Source organism: Hypanus sabinus, chromosome 7 (genome assembly GCF_030144855.1).
Source record: "Hypanus sabinus isolate sHypSab1 chromosome 7, sHypSab1.hap1, whole genome shotgun sequence".
Classification (NCBI taxonomy): domain Eukaryota; kingdom Metazoa; phylum Chordata; class Chondrichthyes; order Myliobatiformes; family Dasyatidae; genus Hypanus; species Hypanus sabinus.
This window is the reverse complement of record NC_082712.1, coordinates 92,328,514-92,348,018: the sequence shown is the minus strand read 5'-3', so window position 1 is coordinate 92,348,018 and position 19,505 is coordinate 92,328,514. Positions and strand designations below refer to the sequence as shown.

At 40.7% G+C, this 19,505-nt stretch overlaps 1 protein-coding gene across 9 annotated transcripts in view; it reads right to left on the bottom strand.

Moving 5' to 3' along the window:
* cntrob (centrobin, centrosomal BRCA2 interacting protein) overlaps positions 1–19,505 on the bottom strand; it is an 87,436-nt gene that overhangs the window by 52,187 nt on the left and 15,744 nt on the right. For 8 of the 9 annotated variants that reach the window (XR_009513213.1, XM_059975187.1, XM_059975184.1 and 5 more), the window contains one exon: positions 4,967–5,147. Coding sequence is in view for 8 of the 9 variants with exons in the window: in XM_059975187.1 (XP_059831170.1) it covers positions 4,967–5,147 (181 nt within the window). In the remaining variant the exon portion in view is untranslated. Of the gene's footprint in view, positions 1–4,966; positions 5,148–6,766; positions 7,153–19,505 lie in introns of those variants that run through there. The other variant, XM_059975189.1, reaches the window with a different exon arrangement.

Here is a 19,505-nt window from a genome sequence, read left to right as displayed (position 1 = left end):
TTTCTTTTGTTCATAAATACTATGAGTTTGGGAGGTTATTATATGTCGATTATCATATATTTGCATGTTTACTTAAACTATTAACTATGTGCTCTCAAACTCTCTATATTCATGTTTCATTTATGTTTGCTTAAAAATTAATAAAAAGATTTAAAAAGAAAGAAAAGAAGAATCCTAGCTTTCTGCTCCAGCCAAGACATTCTGTTTTATACATCTCAAATAAATCTCCCATCAATCTCTTTGCAAGGAAAACTAACCTGGACTTAGACAGCTTCTTCACGCAATTATTACGTTCCAGCCCTGGTAATTGCTCACGTTTCCTCTGCGCCCACCTACATCAGCTCATCCTTGTAACATGGTGACAAGCATTGTTCACGACTCACACTGTAGCCAAAGTTATGGAAACCAGGTGTCCCTACTCTTATATTATGATCCTTCGTGGTAGAAAGACTCCAGTTTGGCATTGGAATTGGTTTATTATTGAGATAGGGTGAAGAGCTTGTCTTGCACACTGTTCATACATATCAAATTGTTACATAGTGCATTGAGCTAGAGTGAGCTAAAACAACGTAGAATAAAGTGCAAAAGCTACTGAAAGAATGCAGTGCAGATGAAGTACACAATCATAATGAGGTAGATAATAGAGTCCATCCTGTCATCCAGGAGGTGTGTTCAAGAAAGGGATAGACAATGCCTATAAATGTAATAGACACATTTTAATTCCACATCCCATTCCCACTCTGATATGTCTATCCATGGCCTCCTCTACTGTCAAGATGAAGCTACACTCAGGTTGGAGGAACAACACCTTATATACCAGCTGGGTAGCCTCTAACCTAATGGCATGAACATTGACTTCTCTAACTTCCGTTAATGCCCCTCCTCCCCTTCTTACCCCTTCCCTGATATATTTTTTTTTTCCCCTCCTTTTTTTTTTCCTCCCTCTCTGCCCATCACTGTCTGTTCTCCATTTCCCTCTGGTGCTCCCCTCCCTCTTTCTTTCTCCCTAGGCCTCCTGTCCCATGATCCCCTCCCTTCTCCAGTACTGTTTCCCTTTTGCCAATCACCTTTCTGGCTCTCAGCCTCACCCCACCCCCTCTCCTATCATTTCGCATTTTCCTCTCCCCCTCCTACCTTCAAATCTCTTACTATCTTTCCTTTCAGTTAGTCCTGACGAAGGGTCTCGGCCCAAAACTTCAACAGTGCTTCTCCCTATAGATGCTGCCTGGCCTGCTGTGTTCCACCAGCATTTTGTGTGTGATGCTGTCCTGGAGCCTGGTGGTTTGTGCTTTCAGATTTTTGTATATTCTGCCCAATGGGAGAGAGGAGACAGAATATCAGGGTGGGTGGGGTCTTTGATTATATTGGCTGCTTTACTAAGGCAGCGAGAATTGTAGTCAGAGTTATGGAGAGGAGACTGGTTTCTGTGATGTGCTGAGCCATGTTCATAACTCTCTACAGTTTCTTGTAATCATGTGCCTAACAGCTGCCACACCAAGTCATTAGGCATCCAGAAAGAATGCTCTCTATGGTATGGTGCATCAATAAAAATTGGTGAGGGTCAACAGAGACATGCCTGAGGAAGTAGTGTCCGTGAGCTTTCTTGGCCTCACAATTTTTGCCGCAAGTCCTGATACAGGTTCTACATTACTTCCTCTAAATGCAAACCCTCTGCCCTGATCACCAGACTGACCTTTGAATTTCACAAAAATTCAAGCCCTTGGACAAGCCCTTCCTTAAAACACATTTCCACATTGTTGCCCAACCCCAACTCAAGGCACCAGCCATTTCTGATGCAAATGAGAGTCACCATGAGTGACATCACATCATGAACTAATTCCTCTCTCTCCAGCCCTTGTCAGTTTGCAACCCAACTTGCTGATGATCAAGTGCAAAGTCATGGTGGGCCCCATAACCTTAGATGGAAGAAGATCTTCTGATCAACAATACCGTACCCATAGCTGATCAGAAATCTGAGTGAACACCCTAAAGCCCCACAAAAGGTCTCCTGGCACAGGAACCTACACTTTGCATCCAAGGCTTTAGAAAGGTCCAGACAATCTTGCTTGCTGACCCCTTAAAAAAAAACAACTACCACCCAGGAACAGAAGTGACGAAGTTCAGCAGATAGCTCACCAACTGTGATATTTTATTGCCACCATTGGCTGTTGGGACTTTAGCATACTGGGTCCCAAGTGTTGGGAATCCCTTCCCCAAACCTCTCTTTCCTCATTTGAGACTCTGCATGAAGGCTGGTCTCCTGATATCCCCATACACACTGAACTCTAGTTCAATAATGCAGGAGGAACTCAGCGGGTCAGGCAGTATCTGTGGAGGGAAACAGACAGTCAGATTTCAGGTTGAGACCCTTCATCTGGACTTGTTGCAGAAACTGAGGGACCTGGCAGAAGTGAACAGTAAGAACCAATTGTCCTTAGAATACAAAGCACAGATAGGGTAGGTGGAATCTTCTTCCAGAGCAAGGCAGTCCATCAGCAGAGAGCAGAGGTTTAAAGGAGAGAGAAGTTGTTCAAAGGGGATTTGAAGGATAAGTTTTCACAAGGAGTGGCCTGGATGAAGGGTCTCAACCCAAAATGTCAACAATCCATTTCCCTCCACAGATGCTGCCTAACCTACTGAGTTCCTCCAGCAGTTCATCATCAAACGTTCATCAATGGGCATGGAGATATCAGGAGTCCAGGCTTTAAGCAGAGTCTCAGAGGAGGAAAGAGAGGTTTGGGGAAGGAATTTATTGTTGTCACAGGTATAAATGCAACGAAAAGTAGCTTTTTGTAGCCACAACAGTGCAGTATGTTGCAAGACAAACCCAAGTGCACATAAATTTAAATAGACATAAATTACACTAAACTTGTAAGTCTACAAAGTAAACAATTAAATAAACACAACATGGTTCTTCCAGTAGTTCATTCTTTTTTTACTCCAGATTTCAGCAACTGTAGTCTTAAGAACATTAGAAACAGGAGCAGGAGTCGGCCATCTGGCAGATCAAAACTGCTCTGCCATTCCATATCTGATCTGGCTGTGGACTCAGCTCCATCTACCTGCCTTTTCCCCCTCACCCTTAATTCCCCTGCTATGCAAAAAAATCAATCTAATTGTATCTAAACTATATGTAATGAAGTACCCTCTACTGCTTCCCAGGGTAGAGAATTCCACAGATTCACTACTCTCTGGAGAAAGCAGTTACTCCTCATCTGTTCTAAATCTATTCCACTGAATCTTGAGGCTATGTTCCCTAGCTAGTCTCACCTACCAGTGAAACCAACTTTCCTGTCCCCATCTTATTTATCCCTTTCATAATTTTACATGTTTCTATAAGATACCCTCTCTCATGAACTCCAGTGAGTATAGCTCCAATTGTTCTTCATAGTTAGCCTCCTCATATCTGGAATCAACCTTGTGAACCTTCTGTACAATGCCTCCAAAGCCAGTATGTCTCTCTTCAGGAAGGAGACCAGAACTGCACACAATACTCCAGATACGGCCTCATTAATACAATTGCATCATAACCTCCCCGGTCTTAAATTAAATTCCTCCAGCAATGAAAGCCAACATCCCATTTGCCTGCTGATATTTTGTTGTACCTACAAGCAAATCTTTTGCGCACTCCCCAAGTTCCTCTGCACAGTGCCTTGGGGATCTGATCTGGAACCCTTTCTCTTTGTGATTTTTATAAATAACCTGGATGAAGAAGTGGAGGGATGAGTTAGTAAATTTACTATGACACAAAGGTTGGAGGTGTTGTGGATAGTGTGGAGGGACATCAGAGGTTACAGCAGAACATCGATAGGATGCAAAAGTGGACTGAGAAGTGTCAGATGGAGTTCAACCCAGATAAGTGTGAGGTGGTTCATTTTGGTAGGTCAAATATGATGGCAGAATATAGTATAAATGGTAAAACTTGGTAGTGTGGAGGATCAGAGTGATCTTGGGGTCCGAGTCCATAGCACACTCAAAGATGCTGCGCAGGTTGACTGTGTGCTTAAGAAGGCACACAGTGTATTGGCCTTCATCAACTGTGGGATTGAGTTTAGGAGCCAGGAGGTAATATTACAGCAATGTAGGATCCTGGTCAGACCCCATTTGGAGTACTGTGCTCAGTTCTGGTTGCCTCACTACAGGAAGAATGTGGAAAACATAGAAAGGGTGCAGAGGAGATTTACAGGAATGTTGCCTGGATTGGGGAGCATGCCTTACGAGAATAGGTTGAGTGAACGGAGGATGAAAGGTGACCTGATAGAGATGTATAAGATGATGAGAGGCAACGATCGTATGGATAGTCAGAGGCTTTTTCCGCAGGGGTAAATGGCTAACACAAGAGGGCACAGTTTTAGTGTGCTTGGAATAGATACAGTGGAGATGTCAAGGGTAAGTTTTTTATGCAGAGAGTGGTGAATGCATGAAATGGGCTGCCGGCAACGGTGGTAGAGGCAGATACAATAGGGTCTTTTCAGTGACTCCTGGATAGGTATGTGGAGCTTAGAAAAATAGAGGGCTATGGGTAACCCTAGGTAATTTCTAAAGTAAGTACATGTTCGGTAGAACATTGTGGGCCAAAGGGCTTGTATTGTGCTGTAGGTTTTCTATGTTTCTATAAATAATAATCTGACCTTTCATATTTCCTTAAAAGTGGATGATCTCCATCTGCCAAACCCCTGATCACTCACTTAAGCTATCTATATCTCTCTGCAAACTCTCTCCAGTTTGTTTTTCCACTCAATTTAGTATCATCAGCAAACTTAGATACACCACACTTGGTTCCTTCATCCAAATGGTCGATGTTTGATGTCATTTGTGTCTGCTTTGTCGAACTTCCATAGAGGCACAGGGGAGAGTATCCTAACTTGTTTTGGGTTGTTTCGCCAGATTGGATGAGCTGTTGAAGTGAAAAGTGCTGTGAATTAGAAATCAGGCTTTTTGGGTACAAGGGGGCATCATTCCTTACCTTTCTCCTTGTGCGCTCTTTGTCAAGGGTGTCCTTCAGGATCTGATACTCATAGAGGGAAGACGCAGCCACTGGCCCTGTCGTAAGCTGCATCCGGGAATACCGGGGAAAGAGAGTAGCTTCGTCCAATTCCAGCATGGGTCCCGGCGGGGACACTGACATCTCCTGAAACGGTTTGGCACTGCAGTGGCAAAACAGGTGGGTCAAGGTCACTGACTATAAACTAGCCGAACCAAAGATTGGATTGAGAGGTAAATTACAAAGGAGTTTCCCACTGTACCTCAACACCGAACATAACCTTATGGAGGTTCATAAAATTTTGAGGGACAAAGATAGTCAAAGAGTTCTTTTTCCAAGTGCAGGGAATAGAAGATAAAGGTGAAATGGGATCAGAAGTGTAAGTTTTCACACAGAGAATGTCTGAAATAAGCTGCCAAAGGAAGATATAGAAAGAAGATATATTGTTAAAAAGACAGAAACAATTGCAATGCTTAAAAGGCATTTGGATAGGAAAAGTGTGGAGGGATACAGTCATAATTTAGACAACTAGGATTAGTATGTGCGCTGCTGGACCCTGATGCTTTTGCCATCCAAAGGCTATTTGGAAGTCAAGCAGGCATAAAAGTTATTGCTTAGCAATTTTATTAAATGTTACAAGAATGGAAAACAAAGCTAAAGGAGCAGAGAGATCAAGGAAAAGATGAAGGAAAAAGCAGCCAAGGTCATCTCATACTCAGACTAGAGATAACACAAATTCCAGTTACAACAATTAACCTACCAAATAACCAGATCCTGATGGTGTGACACCTGCTACTGAAAACTAAGAAGTTTCTAGAAAAGGAAGTGCCTAGCCAGGCTGAGGGCAGATCTGAAAGAGGTTTATAAGATTATGAGATTCAAAGAAGAGTGGATGAACAATATCTGTTTCCCAGGGTTGAAATGTATAATATCAGAGGGCATCCATTGAAGATGAGAAGGGATAGACTCAAAGGGGATGCCTTTTACTCAGAGAGTGGTGGATGCCTGGAATGCGTTGCCTGGTATGGTGGCAGAGGAAAATACATTAGCAGCTTTTAGGAGATGTTTGGATAGCCACATGGATGTGAGGACGACAGAGGGATATAGACATGGTGTAGGTAGGAAGGATTATTGTTTGGGTGTGTTTGATTTGCTTTTCAGCTAGTTCATTGTGAGCCTGTTCCTGTGCTGCACTCTTCCACGTCTATGTTAAAAATACAGAAAACACTGTACCATAATGACTGGAAAATTCACTGAGCAATTACATGTATATTGGTGATGAAATAAAAATATAAGAAAATATAGGAAAGTTAAAATACAAGGAAAATAACAATTCTACAAATTAACCCAACAATGGACTTCACAGTCAGTATGGACAAGGTGGGCCAGAGGGCTTGCTACTATGCTAAACAGTTCTATGATTTCAACATGGACCTCAAAGGTTTTGTATATTAGAGGTTCCCTTGGGTCTTCCACCAAGGCCACTCCTCAGGTAGCCCATGGGAAAAGTAGCTTACATGGATGACTGGGTCAACTGTTAGCCATTTTCCTCACTGGGTGCTTCCCTGTGTTTATGCCACCCGCAGACATTCACGAGAACTTTAAGGAGACACCACTGTCCTTTGGGACAAAAATAATGGGTTTGAGTCCTATTCCAGGCTGACTCTGGAGGACAGCAATGACTCAGGGCAGTACTATCAGCAACTCCATCAGAGTATACTGACTCCAGGTGGGTGGAGAATGTCTTAAAAGACACAACAGGGAAAACAGAGAGCTCAACACCTTGCCTGCCTCTCCAGTATCCAGATGATCAGGTCAATCTTCTCCATGGATTGTCACCTTGTCGCGGTGGAGAAGCTTGTGTGGTCTTGAGATCCCAAGAGCGTTGCCGTCTGGAGCTATGTTCCTGGTAGGGTCACCCATGGTGGTAAGATCAAGGCTGAGGTCCCTGACAAAGAACAATCCAACCACAACCTCAACGGTGGAACAGGTGGATGAAGTTACTTCAAACACAACAGCTGTGAAAGCGGATGAAGGCTGCAACAAATCCATCAGCTCCAATCATCGTGGTTTCCATCCCACTACAATCAGTTCGTTGCTTTGTTAAGTATCGTGTGCTTCTTGGAGTGCAACATCAAGTTAAACAAATACATGCACAGGCGTCTTCACTCTGTGGGCCACTTCAAGTCTTTTGGCGATTGGGAGAGGGCAACGGGAGAATGCAATTTGATGGCTTGAAGCTCCTAGTCAAGAACCTACACAAAAGTGATGAATACTTTATTCAGTCGCTCAACTTTTGGACAGAAGCAGGAAAGTTGTTCAGCAGCAGTAGTCACATCTGAGCAGCTCTATTCAGGATCCACTCTGCTCACCCTGAAATGGGAAGGGGCTAGAAAAGGTGCCCTAAAAATAGTCTGGTTCACCCCATCCTGTCTGGAAAGCCGCATCCAAAGGGATCACCATCATGCAGTCGAAAAACATCGAGAAGTGAAGCTATGAAATTTGGAACTTGGAATATATGAACTCTGATGGATAACCCAAACTCAGACCGACCAGAGCGGAGGACTGCCTTTGTTGCCCGGGAACTCCAAAAATTCAACTTTGACATTGTTACTCTGAGTGAGATCCGCAGAGCTGGAGAAGGGCAACTAAAGGAAGAGCAAGGTCAATACACCTTTTCTGGAAAGGACTTGATCCTGAACAACCGAGGATCCATGGAGTAGGTTTTGCCATCTGAAACAGCCTACTTCAGAAGCTGACAGAGCAACCACTGGGAATCAATGGACGTCTCATGACTCTGAGAATCCAGCTCGTCAAGAACCGACACACCACCATCATCAGCGTCTATGCTCCAACTCTGGAATGTGAAGATGAAGTAAAGATGAAGTTCTACGCCCAACTTGACAAAGTCCTTTCCTCTGTTCCCAACAACGACAAGATCATTCTCTTGGGAGACTTGTAAGGGTTTGTTCTTTTATGTTAATGTTAAGGCTAATAAAATGGCTTTTTTGTTATGTTAAAATTAAAAATGCTTCTTTGTTATGTTAACTGCAGAGAAAGTGCTTTTCTCTCGCCGCTTGTTTGGGTTAAAATTACTGATAACGAGAATTGTATTCATTTGTTAACCAATTGGGATAGATGTTATTCTTTCTTGTGGGTCTGTAAGCTATTGTTTCGTGGGCTTTGGGGAAAAGGCACGATGAGGTGAGGGAGAGGAGACACGATACTGTAAGATGGGCGATGGAACAGACTCTGGGCGGGAGTCCAAGGCCCAGGGTCTTCGGCGAGGAGAGGAGACGAGGACGAGGACAGATTCGTGTGGAGTGTCTGGTCGACCACCGTTGTTGGTCCGAGGTGGCGGGTCGAGGAGGTCTAAGGGGATCGAATGGTGGCAAGAAGACTTCATTTACTGAGCTCCAATGGTTGTGCACAAAGTAGTTGGACTTTGATAAGTTTGGCGCTTTTTACTTTTCCTTTTATAGTATATCTCTATTAAGTACATAGTTCCAGTAAGATCTATAAAGTGTAATCATTTAATGGCATATGGCATATGGTGTACTGTCTGTTATTTTGCGAGGTGGGGATATCACACAGCATCTACGCAAGCTGATTACTCAGTTTGGCGGGGCTAAAGGCTGCTCCCCCTAGACAGCAGCATGCTGAGCGAGCCTGAGGCTTAGCGGGGGGCTACATTGTGGGGGCTCATCTGGGATTGAATTCTGTGGAAGCTGTGTGATCGTCCTCTTTAAATTATGCATGCTGCAGGGACGGAAAGCTGATGTGCCTCTGTGGGATTGCTAGTTATCACTGCATGCGTGTTGGGTGGGATGGCTGTTGGTACCCCGAGGGTCGTTGTTCGAGTTCAGACTAGCGCTGACGACATGGTGGTGGGACCATAGGCTGTCCATACTGTTAGAAGAGAGAGGAAAGACAGGTCAGAATGTTCCAGCTATGGTAGACTCTGCCTGGTTGTTGAAATAATGTCCAGCCCTAAAGGGGCAGAGGCATGGGCGGAGCGGACCTCTCAGTTGTTGGGTGAGTGACAGTGTTTGGCTGTGGGAAAGCGACAGGGATTAGTAGGAAGTTTGAGTAGGCAGGCTGGTGACGTTGTCAGAACTGTCAGATCCAATTACCTCGAAGTGACAGCTGCCAGTTATCTGAAAGCAGGGGAAAATGAGTTTGGTTTAACTGGAAGTCAAATGCCATAGCTGGAGGGCTTACCATATCTGTGGCAGGAGATCGGTGGAAAGTTTTCAGGGTATCTTCTCTGGCTAGGACGGGTTAGATAAATTGTTTGCGGTGCCAGGGAGTTCAGTCAAGGGGATCAGCTCCTCCCTCAGTTGTTCAGGTGATCAGAGAGGTGTCAGGAAACTTAGAGGAGGCCCAGTGGGGGAACTGCTTGGGGTCTCTGGGAGCAAGTTCCCAGCAAAGTACCAAGGAACTCCTGAAAGGAACAGACCCTATTCCTGAAGACTTAGAGGGATCACGCACTCGGGTGTCATTACGGATAGATGGTAGCTACGCTAAAGCCCTCCTCGACATTGGGGCACAGGTCAAGTTGCTATACAGGTCGTTTTACAACCGGTATTTGAAGCACTTACCCTTGCCAACGTTGAGGGCAACTGGAGATTTAGGGTACCAGTGCTAGTGATTATCCAGACGACGGTTATTGGTCAGTGAAACTGGAGTTCTTGGAGGCCAATTTGGGGGTGACTGAGGTTCGTAAATCGTTAATGCTGATGTGTCCGGACACTGTCGAGACAGGCAGCGTTTCGATTCTGGAGGGGACCAACACATAGAGGAGGCACATGGGGGCCTGCCAGGAGGAGGCGTGTGGAAGCTGTTTGGGGGCATTGCCTGTGCACCCAGTGTTTCGAGCTGCTTGTGAGGCCATGTGTAGCAGCATTGCGCTGGTACTGAATTTAAACAAGAGCCAGTGGTGGTATGGCCTGGGGGAAGTATCTGAGGGTGAGTCCCTCTTAGTGAACACTCCAAAATACCACAAGGGAGGGGAGTTGACCGCTGAAGACACCTCGGTGAGAGAGAGGTCGCGGCGACTGGCCCCTGCAGTCGTGGACGACGTAGGCAGCGTGTGTGTGGTTATAGGACTCAGAACAGGCGCACTGTCATTGACCAGAATACTGTCCTGACGGCCGAAGAGGCGATGGTCTGTCTGAGTGGTGCAAAGTGATTTAAGGTGCTGGATCTGAGGAGTGGATGTTGGCAGATCCCGATGAGTGAGGCCAACAAGGAGAAGATGGCCTTTATAGGTCCTCTAGGATTCTTCCGGACCAAAAAGATGCCACAGGGCACATCTGGAACCCTTGCAACCTTCCCACGGAGCATGGGGGATGTGGAGGTGTTTGGAGTTTTGGCGTATGTGGATGATTGCCAACGGTTTGGATTCGCTTTGGGGGTCTATAATGCGAGATAAATGCCGGGGCCTGGGCAACAAAGAATTAATGAAGTGGAAAACCTGAAAGTTGACCTGGAAGAAATCATTAGGAAGAAAGAGCTGGAGATAAGTTCAGTGAACACTAAACTGGAGGCTGACCAATCTTTAATGGCTGCTTTTCAGGTCAGGGTGCAAGAAGCTGGTGGAGTAACTGCGTTCCAGATGGGAGATGAACATGAAGCAGAAGTCAGAACTGCTGAGACTGTGGTGAGAGTTGGAGAAGTCAGAGAAGAATTTGATAGCTCGATTGCAGGAGGCTGAAGAGGCTGCAGGAGCAGTCCAGGCCAAGTGCTTCAGTTTGGAGAAAATCAAACAGCAGCTACCGATCGCGGTAATGAGGAAGAACACGGATTCGAAGGATGACTGGATGTGTGGTACCTGTTGCCTTTTGCTAACTTCCCCTTGATTGAGGAAGAGACCTTTGGCCCTTCTCCCACTAGGTCAGGTGTAGTGGGCAGGACTAGCTGTGAACAGCCTGGGTTAGTGCAGGACTCTGAAGGAAAGAAGCGGGGCCCTGGACACAGGACAGGGGCCTCCGAGTTGCAGTGGGGGCATGAGTGAGAGAGGAGTTGGCAAGCAGACCCGAGGTATCCTCAGTTGTGTCCAAGCCTGAAGGGTTTAGGTGAGGGGGTATGGAGGTCTCGTAGGGTTAGGAAACTCCCAGATAGGTTGGCTTATATAGCACCTGAGCAACAGGGCGTGAGGTCTACTGTTTGAGGAGCAATGTCACTGTTGTGCCTGGATTGGGTTTTGTCTGCAGGAAGGATTGGTGAGTTATTTAGCAGTCATGAGGACATGATTAAATTTGGTGGGTGGAGTGTGTAAGGGGTTTCTTCTTTTATGTTACTGCTAAGGCTTCTTTATTATGGGAACTGGTGAGAGAGTGCTTTCTCTTGCACTTCGTTGGGTTATAATTACTGATAATGAGAATTGTATTCATTTGTTAACCAATTGGGATAGATGTTATTCTTTCTTGTGGGTCTGTAAGCTAGTGTTGTGCAGGCTTTTGGGAAAAGGCACGATGAGGTGAGAGAGAGGAGACATGATACTGTAAGCTGGGCAACAGAACAGACCCCAGTTGGGAGACTGAGGCCCAGGATCTTCAGCGAGGAGAGGAGATGAGGACAGATTTGTGTGGAGCGTCTGGTTGACCACCATTGTTGGTCCCAGGCAGCAGGTTGAGGAGGTCAGAGGGGATCGAATAGTTGCAAGAAGACTTTGTTAACTGAGCTCCAACAGTTTTGCATGAAGTTGTTGAACTTTGATAAGTTTGGCCCCTTTTATTTTTCCTTTTATATTTTATCTCTATTAAGTACTAGTTAAGTACATATATTAAGTACATATAAAATCTATAAAGTGTAATCATTTAATCACATGTGGTGTACTGTCTGTTATTTGGAGTGGTGGGGACATCACACAGCATCTACACAAGCTGATTAACCAGTCTGGCGGGGCCAAAGGCTGCTCCCCCTAGACAGAAGCAAGCTGAGCGAGCCTGAGGCTTACCAGGGGGGCTACAGACTTCAATGCCAGAGTTGGCAAGGTCAACGCCAATGCAACACTCCTTCTCACCAAATGTGCTGAACACAACCTGGTGATTACAAACACCTTACTTGGCCAGAAAAACAAGCACAAAGCCTCCTGATAACATCCACACTCCAAACACTGGCACCTCATTGACTACATCATCGTACGATCTCGGGACCAACAAGATGTACTGATAACAAGAGCTGTTACTGGTGCCAACGAGTGCTGGACAGACCATCGACTCATCTCGTCCACCATGAGAATGAAGATTCAGCCCAAAAAGAAACCCCAAAATCAGAACGCTATTAAGAAATTCAATGTTGACATCTTTCAAGACATCAACCATGTACAGAAGTTCCAGCAAAATCTTCAAGAACAACTGCCTCAACAAATCCCACCATCTGTAGAACACTGGAAACAATTGAAGAACGCTATCATCACCTCCTGCAAAGAAACAATTGGGTTCAAGATGATAAAACATCAGGATTGGTTCGATGATTACGAGAAACTACTCCAACAACTCATTGACAAAAATAGAAAAGCTTTCACTACCTTACAAAATGACCAACAATTGGCTACCAAAAGGAAACACTATCAGAAATGCAAGGCTGCAGTCCAGAAGAGCACTGAAAACCTGAAAAAACGGTGGAGGAAGAAAGATCAGGAAATCCAACAACTAGCAGAATCCAACAACACTCCACAGGCTTCTTCAAAGCAACAAAGCTAGTTTTGGCTCATCCATTCATGGTCAAGCCCTTCTCAAAAGCAAAGATGGTTCACCCATCCTGAAGAACAATGCTGACATCAATTCTAGACAGAGGGAGCACTTTGAAGATCTTCTAAATCAAATCGTCTCATTTGACAGGAATGTGATTAACAACATTCCAAAACAGCCCATTGACGACTCCCTAAGCAAAATACCAACACTTGAAGAAGTCAAGGAAGCCATCAAAACCTCGAAAAACAACAAGGCCATTGGACTCAATGGAATAGCAGCCGGGGTCTACAAAATTGGAGGTAACCCGCTTCATTATCAACTGCATCAACTTCTCATCAAGATCTGGATAAATGAAGACACACCAGTAGACTTTAAATACTCAACAATTGTTACCATCTACAAAAGGAATGGTAATCGATCCAAATACAGAAACTATCATGGAATTTCCCTGTTAGCAACAGCAGGAAAGATCCTCACCCACATCATGAACAACCAGCTCAAGTCTTTAGCTGAAAAATCCTTCCGGAGACACAAGCTGATTTTAGACCATCACATGGAGCAATCGACATGATCTTCACAATGCAACAACTACAAGAAAAATGTCGTGAACAACTTCAACCTTTGTACATGGCATTTATCGACCTCACCAAAGCCTTTGACTCGGTATTGAGGGAACTCCTGTGGGATGTTCTATCCACCTATCGATGCCCTGAAAAGTACATTCGAATCCTGAGACTCCTCCATGAAGGCATGCTTGCCACAGTCATGGTCAGCAACAGTAACTGTGAGCCTTTTCAAGTTAGATCAGGAGTAAAACAGGGATGTATGATTGCCCCAGCTTTGTCCACCATCTTCATTGCGACAATCATCCACATTATCAAGGACAACCTACCCCCAGGAATCGAAATTGTCTACAGAACAGATGGCAGACTTTTCAATCTTGCCCATCTCAAGTCCAAAAACAATACATCCACGAGTTCCCTCATCGAGTTCCAATACGCAGATGACAACAGTGTTGCAGCTCTTTCAGAAAACCACCTACAACAGATACTTGGACTTACCATCAATTCCAAGAAGACTCAGATCATCTACCAACCATCACCAACTGAGACAAATCGGATTGAACCATCAATTCAACTTGGCGAAATAACTCTGGAAAACGTGGACCACTTTACATATCTTGGAAGTCACCTCTCCTCCAAAGTCAACCTTAATGACGAGATCCAACACCGTCTTAAATGTGCTGGAACAGCTTTTGGACATCTCCGAATAACAGTCTTTCATGATCGTGTCATTTTTTTTTAAAAACTTTTTTTTATTGAGTTTTCAAATAATTACAGAAAGAAAAAAAAATACCCTTCCCCCCCCTCCCCCCTAACATCCCTATAGAAAAAAAAGAAAAAAAAAGAAAGAAAGAAAGAAAGAGTGCCTGGATATTGGAAGATCCCCACATGCTCCACGGAGTTCGTAATAACTTTAGTATATCTATTTATTTCTTTCCCCAAATAACCAATTATTTTATCTTTGGAGCACCTATATATTTAATCCCGTCTTTTGTAAATAAGGGTGCCAAATTTTCAAAAATGTTTCATATTTATCTCTTAAATTATGTAATTTTTTCAAGTGGAATACAGCTGGAAATTTCATTCTTCCAACAATCTATACTTAAGTATGCATCCGATTTCCAAGTAACTGCAATAGCCTTTTTGGCTACTGCCAGTGCAATTTTTATGAATTCTTTTTGCTATTTACTCAATTTGGGTTTCGATTTTATCCCTTCAATATCGCCTAATAAAAATAATATTGGATTATGTGGAAGTTGTGTTCCAATAAAACTCTTAAATTTGTCCAAAAAGGTTGAATTTTAGAACAAGACCAAGTAGAATGTAAAAAAGTACCGATTTCTTGGTTACATCGGAAACACTGATCAGATAAATTTGGATTTAATTTATTTATTTTTTGTGGTGTAATATATAATTGATGTAAAAAATTATATTGCACTAATCTTAACAGGACATTTATTGTATTTGTCATACTATCAAGACATAGTCTTGACCAATTTGTTTCTTCAATTTTAATATTCAAGTCACTTTCCCATTTTTGTTTTGACTTATGGACTCCTTGTTTAATTGCCTGTTTTTGAATCAAGCTATACATACAAGAAATAAATTTTTTAGTTTTTCCTTTTTGAATTAAAGTTTCTATTTCATTAGATTTCAGCAATAACATTGTTTGACTTAATTTTTCTCTTAAATAAGCCCTTAATTGGAAGTAACAAAAAAGTGTTGTTTGATACTTTATATTTATTCTTTAATTGATCAAATGACATTAATATACCTCCTTCAAAACAATCTCCTATATATCTAATCCCTTTTTGAAACCAATTATATAAAAGTTGATTATCCATTGTAAAAGGAATAAGTCTATTTTGAATTAAAGATCTCTTTGCTAATAAAGATTTCTTTGTCTCATCATCAACATTTATCTTATTCCATAAGTCAATCAGATGTTTTAATATAGGAGATTCTTTCTTTTCCCGTATCCATTTAGATTCCCATTTATATATAAAATCTTCTGGTGTATTTTCTCCTATTTTATCTAGTTCTATTCTAATCCATGCCGGTCTATCTTTCTCAAAAAAAGATGCAATAAATCTAAGTTGATTTGCTTTATAATAATTCTTAAAATTTGGAAGTTGTAACCCTCCTAGATCAAATTTCCATGTCAATTTTTCCAACAATATTCTTGACATCTTACCTTTCCAAAGAAACTTCCTCACATATTTATTTAACTCTTGAAAAATCTTCTGGGCTAGTTGTATTGGTAGTGATTGAAATAAGTATTGTAGTCTAGGGAATATAATCATTTTTACGGTATTTACTCTACCTACTAATGTTATTGGTAATATCATCCATTTATCAAGATCTTCTTGAATTTTTTTCAATAATGATAAGTAATTTAATTTATATAAGTTCTTTATATCATTATCAACTCATACCTAAATATTTTATACCATTTGCCGGCCATCTAAATTGAGTTATTAATCGACATTGACCATAATCTCCTTTAGTAAGAGGTAAAATTTCACTTTTATCCCAATTTATTTTGTAACCTGATATTTTCCCATATTCTTCTAATCTATAGGATAATTTATGCAACGAGTGCAATGAGTTTGTTAAATAAAGCAGAACATCATCAGCAAATAAGTTAATCTTGTATTCTTCCTGATTAACTCTGAAACCCTTAATATCTGGGTCCATTCTAATTAATTCAGCTAATGATTCTATCTCCAACTCAAATAAAGCAGGTGATAATGGACAACCTTGCCTAGTTGACCTTGTTAACTGAAATGGTGTTGAAATTTGACCATTTGTCAATACTTTAGCTTTGGGATTAGTATTTAAGCTTTTAATCCATTTTATAAAAGATACTCCTAATCCATATTTTTCCAATACCTTAAATAAAAAATCCCATTCCAATCTATCAAATGCTTTTTCTGCATCTAAAGCAACTGCCACACTCATTTCTTCCCTCTTTTGAGCCAAATGAATTATACTAAATAACTGAGTTACATTATCTGCCGATTGTCTATTTTTAATAAATCCTGTTTGATCCATATGTATTAATTTTGGTAAGTATTTAGATAATCTGTTAGATAAGATTTTTGCTATTATTTTATAATCAGTATTTAACAAAGAAATAGGTCTATATGATGTTGGCTTTAAAAGATCTCTATCTTTTTTTGGCAATACTATTAAAATAGCTGTCGATAAAGATTCTGGAAGTTTATGCGTTCTTTCCGCTTGATGTATTAACTCCATAAAAGGAGGAATTAATAAATCTTTAAACTTTTTATAAAATTCAGGCGGAAAACCATCTTCTCCTGGAGATTTATTACTTTGAAATGATCCTAGAGCTTCTTCAACCTCTTTTAACGTAAAAGGCATATCTAATCCCTTCTGTTCTTCTGTATTTAATTTTGGAAGAGTTATGTGTGATAAAAACCTTTCTATCTTGACATCATCATTTTATGATTCTGATTTATACAATTCAGAATAAAAATTCTTGAAAGTTTCATTAATTTCTAAAGGTTTATAAGTAATTTTATTTACTCTTGTTCGAATCACATATCATTTTAGAAGTCTGGTCTGTTTTTAACTGCCATGCAAGGACCTTATGTGATCTTTCACCTAGTTCATAATATCTCTGTTTAGTTCTCATAATTGCTTCTTCTGTTCGATATGTCTAAAGTGTATTATATTTTAACTTATTAATTGTTTTCATTTTTCTTGTCATATATCTTTGAGATTCTTTTTCTAATTTTGTAATCTCTTTTTCCAATTGATCTATTTCTATCATATATTCCTTCTTAATTTTAGAAGTATAACTTATTATCTGACCTCTCAAATATGCCTTGCTTCCCACAATATAAATTTTTCATCAACTGAATGTGAATTTGTATCTAAAAAGAACTGAATCACAAAAATCTTGACGTTTTAGTAATATTGAATTAAATCTCCATCTATAAATTGATTCCTCGTTATCTATCATTGTCATTACCAAAGGAGAATGATCTGACAATATTCTCGCGTTATATTCCATATTTTTCACTCTATCTTGAATATTCGTTGATAATAGGAAAAAATCTATCCTTGAAAATTTTTTATGTCTATTTGAATAAAATGAATAATCTCTTTCTTTTGGGTTAATTCTTCTCCACATATCAATCAAATTTAAGTCTTTCATCAATGATAGAGTTAATTTTGCTACTTTTGATTTTGTGACAACCTTTGCTGATCTACCTAAAACTGGGTCTAGACAAAAGTTAAAATCTCCACCTATTAATATTTTGTCATGTGCGTTAGCCAAATTCAAAAAGTCCTCTTGTATAAATTTTACATCATTTTCATTTGGTGCTTAAATATTCATAAGAGTCCATAGTTCTGAAAAAATTTGACAATGTATAATTACATATCTCCCCGCCGAATCAATTAATACGTTTTGTATTTTAATTGGTAAATTTTTATTAACCAAAATTGCAACTCCTCTTGCCTTTGAATTAAATGAAGCTGCAATAACATTTCCAACCCAGTCTCTTATTAATTTCTGATGTTCTATCTCTGTTAAATGTGTTTCTTGTAAAAAAAAGCTATATCTATTTTCATTTTTTTAATGTATGTTGATTCTTTTTCTTTTCACCAGTCCATTAAGCCCATTAGCATTAAAACTTTAAAAATTCAGTAAATTAGTCATTATTTTTAATTATGTTACTCCAATCTATGATAATACCTAATCTTTCAACTTTTGTGGTATCTTGGGAAATCTTTCTAAAATTCTCCATGTTGCTATTTGTGTCCCCTTACCGATCATCCAGGCAGAAAGATAGAAGAAAAATAGAGTATAAAGAAAAAAACAAAATACCCCCCTACTAATGTTGTGAAAAAAAAGAACACAACATTACCCCCCTCTGTTGTACGGGTCATGGTAATCCCCATGATTACACACGTGAATCCCACAGTAATCGATCCAAAGCTCTCCAGCCCCCCCCCCGCAACATAAAAAAGTATATATATAAGAAGAAAAAAATACTACTCTCAATTAGTATTTCTGAAATTTTGCTTTTCTCCCCTGTATCATCCTTAAATGCCCATCACTTCCATTCACTGTCTCTGTCTTCATCTTTAATCCATTACGCTTGGAAATCTCTATGTGTAATTAGTGAATAGTTGGGAATTTTTGTGTGAACTCCTCCGCATCTCGATACTCGGTAAAAAATCTTCTTTTTCCATCCTCCAAAAAAATTATCAGTGTTGCTGGGTGACGCATTATAAATTTATAACCCTTTACCCATAAAACTTTTTTCGCTGGGTTAAATTCCTTCTTTCTCTTCAAAAGGTTACAACTTATATCAGGATAGAAAAGAACTGCCTTCCCTGCTATCATCAATGGCCCGTTTCTCTTTTTGGCACATTGGGCAGCCGCCTTCAGGATCTTTTCTTTATCTTGGTATCTTAAGCATTTTATCAAAATTGATCGTGGATTTTGATCAGCTTGAGGTCTTATCCTTCAGGCTCTGTGAGCCCTTTCAATTTCAATTAAGAGTTTCTCCTTCCATTTCCAATTTTTCAGGGATCCATTTTTGAAAAAAATTTATTGGATCTTCTCCTTCTATATCTTCTTTAAGTCCAACAATTTTAATATTGTTTCGTCTACTAAAATTTTCAAGCTTATCAATTTTTCCAACAATTGTTTTCTTTCTGATGTCCAGGCAGTAATATCATCTTCCATTTTATTCATTCTTTCAACCATGTCTTCGGTTGTAGTTTCCAAATCTATAATTCTCTTTTCCAATTTTTCCTGTCTTTTTGTCATTTTATCAAACATAAGCTCCATATTTATCTTTTTTTTTGGATTACCTTTAATGCGTTTAATTTTTCTAATTTCCACATTATTTGCATTAAAGTCTTTTCTATATTTCCAGAAAAACTTTTACCTCCATCTTCGTCTGATTTTTCCAGAGAATCTGAATCTACCTCAGATTCACTTTCACTTTCGGTTTCAATCATAACTGGGATTTGTAGTTCAGGTTGCTCTCGTTTGCGCATGCTCCTTCCTTCGCGTTTGCACAGTTCTCTTTAGTCTTTTTCTTTAGAAATGGTCGATGTTGCCACAGTTTCCTGTTCTGTATCGCCAGAGGCAAAATGTACCTGAGCCCCGGTTCTTTGACAGAAGTGGGCCTTGATTCTTTTCCAACTTGCGTTGTCTTCACAGTAGTAGTTTTCTTCATCTTCTGTTTGTGAGGCATAACTTGAAACCATCTG